This window comes from Globicephala melas, chromosome 20 (genome assembly GCF_963455315.2).
Source record: "Globicephala melas chromosome 20, mGloMel1.2, whole genome shotgun sequence".
NCBI lineage: Eukaryota > Metazoa > Chordata > Mammalia > Artiodactyla > Delphinidae > Globicephala > Globicephala melas.
Genome location: NC_083333.1, coordinates 36,570,911 through 36,581,146, shown reverse-complemented (window position 1 = coordinate 36,581,146; position 10,236 = coordinate 36,570,911). Strand labels below are relative to the sequence as shown.

At 45.9% G+C, this 10,236-nt stretch overlaps 1 protein-coding gene across 6 annotated transcripts in view; it reads left to right on the top strand.

Moving 5' to 3' along the window:
- The first annotated feature begins 940 nt into the window (after positions 1-940).
- Positions 941-10,236, top strand: part of TLK2 (tousled like kinase 2) — a 102,276-nt gene continuing 92,980 nt past the window's right edge. Inside the window, exons 1-2 of one of the 6 annotated variants that reach the window (XM_060290522.2) lie at positions 941-1,052; positions 4,122-4,207. In XM_060290522.2, coding sequence (XP_060146505.1) covers positions 4,127-4,207 — 81 coding nt within the window. In that variant the 5' untranslated portion in view covers positions 941-1,052; positions 4,122-4,126. Of the gene's footprint in view, positions 1,053-1,939; positions 2,256-2,441; positions 2,578-4,121; positions 4,208-8,311; positions 8,409-10,236 lie in introns of those variants that run through there. The other 5 variants (XM_060290523.2, XM_030843289.3, XM_030843282.3 and 2 more) reach the window with 5 other exon arrangements.

The following is a 10,236-nucleotide window of genomic DNA, read 5'->3' as shown; positions in this document are numbered from 1 at the left end:
TCCTTCACAGATGAGGTTGGCGAAACTTGAAAGGTTAGGTAACTGGTCCATGCAGCTTGTCTGTGAAAGAGCTGGCTGGAACTCAGCTCCAACTCTGTCTGGTGCTCTTCCTTTTAAACTCTTCTCATTTGAGACATTCCAGTGTCATTTTAAGGAGTTACTTTTTTGATCATTCGCTATAATGACAGAGCTTGCCTCACTTGCTTTTCGAGTTGTAGGGGAAGGTACTCTTGGTTCTCCTGCTCTCTTGATAGTCCTTCACTTTGCCCTTTTTCACCCTCGTCTGCCTGGAACTTGCTCTCCCCCTCCCCTTCAAACATTGTTATCTTTGGAAATATGTGCGTGCACAGGGCCCAACCTGGCTGGGTTCGAAGCAAGGTGACTCTTGGTTGAATGGAGTTTTTCCACAGTGCTTGAATTTGTCCAAGGCTTTGGAAGGCTGGGCAACTAACAAAAAGTAAACCTGCCCTTCCAGCAGGTCTGTGTTCCATTAATACAGGATGAATTAAGAATAAGGAAGAAAGAAAGGCAGAAACTCCCCTTGAAGTACTTGCCTACCCCCTGGAAAAGTTCAAGGCTCTTGTTCATTATCTGAATTTTTCCCAAGTGATTTGCCTGTAGTCCTTAAGTCATCTTCAGACATCTGATCAAGGCAGCATCAAAGGAAAATAAAAAGTTGGGTATTTGCGTTTAAGTCAGTGTCCTGGCTCATAGAAGTCGGTGGAGAATGTGATTTTTTCTCTGGTGCTGGGTGATCAAAATAGGAGGCTTTTTCTGTGCAGGAAGCCCTCCTAGCTGCGGGAGCTACTGCACCCTTTCACATTTCCTATTCCTCAGCAGACACTGAGGGGCAGGCCTGTTTTCTCCATTCTAGCCCTTACCCTCCGAGCCCCCTAAGTACCCAGGATGGCCTTGTTGTTAATCAAAGGTTGAAATGGAACCTCCCCCCGGGGGCACCGAGAGAGTCCCTTTGGGGCAGCATCCTCGTGGGGGTGGGGAGTCAGCCTTGATCCCAGAGGACCTCTTGTCCCTGGAGACGTCCTGCCAACCAGGTACGTGGAGGTGAAGCGCTGTCCGCTTTCCAAGGCGGCTTGGATTTGGGGAGTGGGAGGGTGAGTTTGGAGAGTGGCGGGGCGTGGGAGCCGGCCAACACGGGTGGGCACAGCCAACTCACTAACTGGGCGTCTCCGGGGAAGTTCGGGCGGGGTTCGCCGGCACACGGGCTTTCTTGCTCTAAAATCCATCCTGGGCAGAGCAACCCCACTTCTCACCCAAACTCGTGGAGACCAGGGATTAGGCTGGCGCAGGGTTCGACGAGGCGTATCGGGGAAGCGCCCGGCCCCGGCGGCGAGGCCCCTCTAGCTCCGGTCCGCGACCCAGGGCGCCGGCCCAACCTCCTCGGCTGGGGCCGGTCCCGCGGGGCGAGGGCCGATTTTACGTAGACGGCAGTGGGGTCTCCGGAGCTCCGAACGGGTCCGACCTCTCCTAGCGTCGCTGCGGGTCCGCCGGCGCCGCCCGTTCGCCCGCCCTCCTTCAGCCGCCCGGGAAGGCGGCGGCCTCCTCAGCCGGCGCGGGGTCCCCTGGTTAACCCCTGCCCGCCAGCCCGGCCGCTGATTGGAGGAGGCGGGGCGCCGGGGCAGCGGGGACCCCCCCACCTTCCTCGTCCCCTCCCCCTCCTCCCCCACTGTCGGCTCTTCCCCCACCCCCACTGGACCCCCCCCCTGCCTCCCAGCCGTGCAAATCTCGCGAGGAAACACGCGGTTTCACTAGTGTGTTTACACCGATCACTACTAATCCGGACCGAACCGATCCGGATTAAGGGGCCGGAGGCGGGTCGTGGGCACCAGCGGTTCCGATCCCCCCCCCGCCCTCCACGCCGCACCCGAGTGGCCCCTAGCCGAGTGGGCCCCCACCTCCCGGCCGGGCCTGGGCCCTTCTGTGCCTCCCTTGGCCTTTGTCCGGCGCCAGGAGACCGGTCCCGCGCCCCCCGCGGCCGCCCGGGCCCGGGCCCGCGTCAGGCGCCTGGCTCTGTACGCGAGCCCGGGGATCTGCGGCCTCCGAGGCCCCCCTCCCCCGCCCGCCCTCTCGTGGAGCCCAGCGCCGGCGGCGGCTGCCCGGGCGGGGGGTTGCGGTGCTCAGGAGAGGCCCCGGCTCCGCCCCGGGCCTGCCCAGGGGGAGAGCAGAGCGGTCCGCAGCCGGGTCGGGTCGGGGCCCCTCCCGGGAGGAGCGTGGAGCGGCGGCAGCGGCGGCGGCAGGTGAGAGGCTGAGCCCCGAGCGGGGGAGGGCGCCGGGCCTGGGGCATTAACCATCCGGGCGACCCCCTCGGCTGAGAAGGCTGCGGCCCGGGCCCACACGGGGGCCGGCGCGGGGCCGCACCTCCTCGGCTCTGAGACGGGAGGGGCTTTCCGAGGGCTGCGGGTCGCTGAGGGGCCGGGCCGAAGATGGGGGAGGCCCAGGCGGCCCCGGCCTGGGAGTGGGGCCGGCGGCCGGCGGGGAGAGGGGGGCGCCCGGGCAGCTGGAGGCCCCGGCAGCTTCCCGGGCGCCCCCGAGAGCTGGCCCGCCCTCCCACCGTGACAGGTGGGCCTGGAGTTGGGGAAAGTTTGGAGCCGGCGGGAGGCGAGGGGCGCCGGGACCAGGCCCCATCGGTCCTGCTTCCTGGCTGTGGGCTACAGGGAGGATCCCAGTCTAAGGCCCCGCTGGAATGGAACAGAGTGGATCTTTCCTTAACATGAGTTGACATTAAATGGAATAACCGCTGGGGCGTCATTTTCCGGGCCAGGCCTGAGGATGGAGGTTTAGGAAACGTGCCGAGAGACCCTGGGTCTTGAAGGGAGGTTGCAACCTCTGCCATACTGGCCTCGATTAGGGCAGGGCGAGACGCGAGGAAGGCCACTTAGGGAAACACTGGCTCAATCTCTTTTCTTCTTCTTTTTTTCTTTCCTTTTTCTTTTTTAAGATGCCTTTCTACCCTTCCGAGAATTTCCTAATTCCCTCTCTAACCTGCACTTGTCTGTGTGGGTGAAACTTTAATTTGCCACCCTTTCATTCCCCTTTGCCCCAGGCTCTCAATCCAGGAAGGGAAATGAAACTGGAAGACTTTGTAGGGGTTGTTACTGGAAATTGTGGAGGTGTTAGATTGCAGAGGAGCATGTTTCATTCATGTTTTCAGTGAACTTTTAAATCATGCCAATCATTCCAATAACTATTTAATAATATGTTCAAAGGGGTTCTATGTAATGGTATATGCACCTCTTCTACTTTTAATATTGGGGAGGTTTCCAGTGGGTTCTGCAAGAGTTGATCCCTTGCAAATGATGGAGGTATTTGCTGAGAGTAGCCTGTGCATTAATTGGTCGTGGAAGGAGTTTAAAAATGGTGTCCTCCTGCCCCTCCCTGCTTGGAAGGAGTGCTAAAAGCAGATGTCTAGAGAAACCTACTTGCTCCAGGGAGTGGCAGAGAAAGATTTTGTAAAGGGATGGTTATGGAGCTATACTAATTTCCTGAGTGAATGCCGGTTGATGGTTTTACCATGGGTTCTCTATTAAATTTGAAGTAATTCCATTTTTCATGAGCTACTATCTGGTCCTTAGAGCAAGGAGGCATATAATAGCATTATTTTAAGTTACTAGTAGCTTCTGATTCATGCTGTATTTTTTTTTTTTTTGGCTGCATTGGGTCTTACTTGCTGCGTGTGGGCTTTCTCTAGTTGTGGTGAGCAGGGGGTTACTCATTGCAGTGGCTTCTCTTGTTGCGGAGCACGGGCTCTGGGCGCGTGGGCTTCAGTAGTTGTGGCACACAGGCTCAGTAGTTGTGGCGCACGGGCTTAGTTGCTCCGTGGCATGTCGGATCTTCGCGGACCAGGGCTCGAACCCGTGTCCCCTGCATTGGCAGGCGGATTCTTAACCACTGCTCAGAAGAGGACTTTTGAGCCACTTTATAACTTTAAATGTATTACTGTTTGGTGCAGCACATTGTAGTTTATTACTTGTATGCCATATTTATTTGAGGTTTACCTGTATGTGACCGTTTGGTGAAATAATTACTCTGAGTTTTGTTATATCTAAAAATTGGTTCCTCATGTTTTAGCTTTTATGGTCTCACAGGTACTTTTTCTTTTTCAGTAGAAATGATGGAAGAATTGCATAGCCTGGACCCCCGACGGCAGGAATTATTAGAGGCCAGGTTTACTGGAGTTGGTGTTAGTAAGGTGAGTAAAATGATGATAAAAAACACTGATTATAGTCTAATGTAAACACATTTAAAAACAAAGAGCAATTTGGGTGGATCATACAGATACACTGAAGGGGAGACAATTTGGCTTACGGTTCCAGTGAACTTTTAAATCCTACCAGTTGTTCCAGTCATTTAACAGTATGCTTGCTTGAAGGTACTCTCTATGGGAGGCTATACTTCTTTTTACCCTCTAATATGGGAGAGGTTTCCCATGGGTTTGTTGCAAGGATATTAACAGGATGTGTATGTAGATTCTATGCCACATTTTGTCAAAGCTCAGTCACTCAGAAAAAACTGTTAATGCAAAGGTATTGGCATAGCTTCATTACGCTAGACTTTCTGGATAGTTATGTGTAGAGTTTTGAAAAATCTGCCTCTGCTAAGTCTGTCAGTCCTCCAAATCTGCAGTTCAGCAGATTCCTCCTGGTTGTACCCCCAGACTGCTTTTTCTCTCCTTCTATTTTTCCTTCTTGTTCATTCTTTATTTTGTTCCAGGAGCATAAAATAAGATCAGGCCTCATTAATGGGCGGGTGTTAAGTTAAGCAGTGTTATGGCTTCCTGTGCAATCGTATATACCTGCTACCTCACCCCTCTACTCTCATAGGATGGCTTTAGTACAAAATGTAAAACATATTTATGATTTTAATACAATATATAAAATATATTATGTTTTATTTAAAATTTTCACCAATCCAAGATGTTGCTTCCTTGGGCTTGAGACTCGAGAATTTTTGATCTTTGACTTCATGCGATACATTCCTTCCTGTGCTTTTCAAGAAATCTTATTTCTAATGTGACTTAGATCTTAGTCTCATGCTTTGGTCAGTAGCTTCTTAATTTTTATTTATTTATTTATTTAGGCTGTGTTGGGTCTTTGTTGCTGCATGCGGGCTTTCTCTAGTTGCCGCGAGCGAGGGTTACTCTTTGTTGCGGTGCACGGGCTTCTCATTGCGGTGGCTTCTCTTGTTGCGGAGCACGGGCTCTAGGCATGCGGGCTGCAGTAGTTGTGGCACTTGGGCGCAGTAGTTGTGGCTCGTGGGCTCTAGAGCGCAGACTCAGTAGTTGTGGCACATGGGCTTAGTTGCTCCGCGGCATGTGGGATCTTCCTGAACCAGGGCTCGAACCCATGTCCCCTGCATTAGCAAGCGGGTTCTTAACCACTGCGCCACTAGGGAAGACCCAATAGCTTCTTAAAGGAGGTGTTTGTCAGGGTTTAGTTGGAAAAACTGGCTGCTTTGAGGAGTCTCATAATTTTGGTGAGCTGGAATAGCCTGATAGTTTTTGTTCATTCAGCAGCTACTGCGTACCTGCTCCATACTAGGCATTGTGCAGGGTGTTAGGGATGACGCCTCAGTACAGTGCTTCCAAGCCCCCCCGCAGTGTGGAGAGGGCAAGTGCTCTAGACAGAGAGCTGATGCTGTGATGAGAGCTGTATTAGAGCTGTGGTGAGGTGCTATGGGAACACAGGATTTGTTACATATTTTGTAATTCTTAGTTTATTGGCCTCTTTAATTAAGTAACTGACTTTTGTGGCACTTTGGAGCAGCTATACTCCTGACTGTTGCTGTATATTAAAGTTACATGTGTAAATGTAAATTCTCTGATCTAGGTGAAGTAGCTTCAACTGTAAGTGTGCAGTATATTTGAGTATTAAATTGATCTCTGATTCAATTGATTACCTAATAATAACCTTTGTTTTGTCTTTTAACTGGGGAATTCAGCAAAAGGCTCTTATCCAAATCTGTCTGTTTAGATGGTCACCTACTGAGTAAAAGTGAGTTTGTATTCAAATTGTATGCGGTTTAAACAGTTTAGGCTTCCTTGTTAGGATGCTTTTCTTTCCTTCTGTTTTTAGGTTCATGGTAGCTGTATCCAAGCATACTTTCCATGGGGTATAGCGTAAGTTAGGGGAGTGAGTAACATTGTGAATTCTGCTGCCCAGGCCCAACCTAAAATCATGTAACTAAGGTGTCAGAAAACTTTATCTGTTTAATAGGAAGTTCTCCCTTTGATACATAGAAAGAAGTTACTTCATATCCAAAAGCTTTTATGCCATTAATTGTATGTTATTTTGAAATTTCCAATCATGGTAAGTATATTGATTACAATAAATTTGTTATTCACGGACTAGCAGGAGAGTATTTTTACCCATAGCAAAGAAACTTGGGAAGAAAAAAAAAAGGCAAGTAAATTATCCTGTGTTTTGTGGAGTTAGGAAGAGGAAAAAGAAAATCTCCATTTTGCAGGACTTCTTTTGCCTGCAAGACATTGTATCTCTCAGACCACTGATTTGAAATAGGAGTGGGGAGGTGACCACAGTACTGGGAGAAAAGGTGCTTTTGGATAAGCTCCTCCTTCTAGCTTGGAATTCCTCATTATGGGTCATAATTTCTCAATGAGGATGTCACTGTGTTGATGACAGCTTTCATTTTTACAGAGATCATGAGCGCTTTCAGCCCTTGCTCCAAATGGGAGAGCAGAGTGACTTTCCTGTGATAGTGCCATCTAGTGGGACTGGTGCAGCCTCATGGGCTGTCTCTTGAGTTTCTGCGAACTATTCATAACATTTTCAGTACTTTTTGATGTCCATAGAAGGAAGAAGGTCAGTGCCACTGTGGATTCTTTCCTAGTGGACAGGGTGTTTAAAGTAGCTGCAGTCTTTGAACTTCCTGATTATTGTAGATATTCTGTCATGTTGCCTTGAGTGTTTTGTACCTGCAAATTGGATATACACCACAAAACTTAGGCTAAAAGAAAATGGCCAAGCCACCGCATTTATTACTTATAGTATTTAAGTTGCTCTTTACTTATATTTAGGTTATTGGCAAATTAAAAATTTTATTGTACATTGCATTTATATGCATTAATTTTATATAATTTTATGTATAATATTTAACTTATAATAATTGGTAAAACAAAGGCATTTGTTTTGCGCTTTGGGATGCACCATGTGGTTTTGTTTAAGAGATTGATGCTTTCTGTCATCAGTGAGTTGATAATAGAGGAAGGTAACCTGATGTGCACTAAGCTATAGCTGACTTTCCTCCTCTAGTCTAGCTGCCACTTTTACGAGGACCTGTAGCCATACTCTTAGCATTTTTGAGGTGATAGATTAATTGGGTTACGAACCTACTTCTTCATTTCTTGTTGACTTGACATGTGAGCTATCCTTCTTTAAGTTCTCTTCCTTTAAGTGCTAGATAATCCACTTGCAGTAATGTGAAACTGACTGTACCTTGTATTCATATGTTTTCAATGAGGACTTAATGCAGTTTATATTCCCTACTCTCTCCCCTTTTGACAACTTAAATACAGGTAGTCTTGTCTCTGATTCTGGAGACTGTAAAGTAGGTGGATTTCCACCCTTGCATGCACTGTTAACTGTACCTAGGTGAATTTTAATGCTAAGATAGTAACAAATACTCTTAAAGTACTTTCTGTGTGCCAGATACTGTCCTGAGTACACTAAAAGCAATAAGTGAATTTAGATCTTTCATAACAGGGATACTAGTCTTAATAAACACTCCTTCTCTTTTTATAAGACATACTAACTGATGCCCACTGCATTGCTCCCACCAGTTGATTTATAGACTTACCAAGAGTCACTTTATGACAGCTTGCACTTGTATTATAATCATATAGTTCAATACAAAATTGTGTCAACCATTGACATATGATTGTAAAATGAAAGAATTGTCGATTTGGTGAAAACTAAGGTAACTGCCTTGGAAAGACTGAATATAAAATGAGTCAATAAGGAGATAACTATAAAAATTTATAAAAAAGTTTTTTTTTAATCTGGAAGAATTCTTCATTTAGATCCTTGGAAAGTATCTTTAAAGTTCTTGCTTCACTTTTAAAGAAATTGAAACTGGAAATTGTAGATGATGCATTATGGGTGTGGTTTGTGTAAGACAGTGTGAAACTATAGTGGATCTATAACTCAAAGGGCCTGTATCAAAAGCTTGGCAACAGAATAAACATTTATGTTTTAAGTTCAAAGAAAACGTTTAAGGTGTTATTTTTTTAGGATTCCACACTATCACTTACTTTTTTGATTAATGTCGTTGGTTTCAGTTGTATTGAATGAAATGGATTATGCAGTGTGTTGATGGTATTGACAAGAAGAGCAAAATGAGAAGCCATGAAAAGTGGGACTATCTCTTTTGGCACAGTAAGAACCTTCACTTTATAGAGCCTGAAGCAAGAGCATGTAATTTTAGGTAGTACCACATAGTAGATTATTGATGTCTTCTTAAAGAAAAATGATCTCTTTTCCTATCTTTTATAAATTTGTGAGTCTGATATGTGAACATTTTAAATGATCACATTTGATTTCTGAAAAGACCTTTAACCAGCCAATACCTTTCTCCTGTCATTTAGTGAATTGCATCAATTAGAAGGTGTCAGTTATCAATATCTAATGTTAGCTATTTCACATACCAGTGCCAGTAATTTTGAACAGTGTGTTTAGGTGTTTATATTTAGTACATAGTTAGATGGTCAATAAGCATAAATGTTGAAAAATAGTGTACATTTATACCGGTTAGTTTTAAGGAACTGTTGATAAATTTATTATGTTTGCTTTTATGTTACGTTCTCCTTTTCATTACAGATCTTCCTCGACTTACAGTGGGGTTAAGTCTTAGTAAACTCATTGTAAGTTGAAAATATCAGAAGTTGAAAATGCATTTAACATACCTAACCTACCGAACATGGTAACTTAGCCTGGCCTACCTTAAACATGCTCAGAACACTTACATTAACCTACTATTGGGCAAAATCATCTAACACAAAGTGTATTTTACAATAAAGTATTGAATATCTCATGTCATTTATTGAATACCATACTGAAAGTGAAAAGCAGAATGATTGTCTAGGTACAGAATGGTTATAAGTGTCTTGGTTCTTTTACCCTCGTGATTGCATGGCTCACTGGGAGCTGTGCTGATGCCGCTGCCCAGCGTCGTGAGAGAGTGTTGTGTCACGTATTACTAGCCCGGGAAAAGATCACAATTCAAAGTTTGGAGTATGGTTTTAACTGAATGTATATCATTTTTGCACCATCATAAGGTTGAAAAATCATTAAGTGGAACAATTATAAGTCGGGGACCATCTGTACTTTAGTATTCCTTTAATTCTACCCTCATTTCACATGTAGTCAAGTATCAACTCATTTCTCTTCTTTCTCTAGTATTTGTCTGCGCCACTGCTACTGCCTTAATCCAGACCTTCCTCATTCATAACTGTAATAGCTAGTTTCTCCTATCCCATTCATCTTTTTGTAACCTGCCACCAGTTATATTTCTAAAAATATCAATATTATTGTTTTACTCCCTTGCTTTAAAGGCTCCACATTGTCTACTGGGTAGAGTTAAAACTCCCTATCCAAACCTTTTAACTTCATGGATCATCTACTCCTCCACTGCTGGTCGCTGCTGCCTCAAACCATGACTGATCTTCTAACCTGTCATGTTAGTAAACTGGGTTATGATGTCTCCTGTACCGTTCCTTTTTATTTGTCAAATGAACTTTCAGTTTACTTTTCAAAGCATAATCCGGATATCCCTTCTGTATAGCTTTTCCAGATAGCTGCACCATCTAGTTGCATTATCTTATTAGCACCTGATAACCTACTTTTATTATAACACATTTGTTTTCCCCATTAGTCTCCTTGAGAACATGGGTGATACCTTTATTTCTGACTATTCAAGTGCTCAGCACATTGTATACACTGAATAAATCTTTGTTGAATTGGAAAAGAGTATTGAGAAGATGAAAATAGAGTTAATTGTCACCCATATAGGCAAGTTTCTTCTTCTTTTTTTTTTTTTTTTTTTGCGGTACGCGGGCCTCTCACTGTTGTGGCCTCTCCCGTTGCGGAGCACAGGCTCCGGTCGCGCAGGCTCCGGACGCGCAGGCTCAGCGGCCATGGCTCACGGGCTCAGCGGCCATGGCTCACGGGCCCAGCCGCTCCGCGGCATGTGAGACCTTCCCGGACC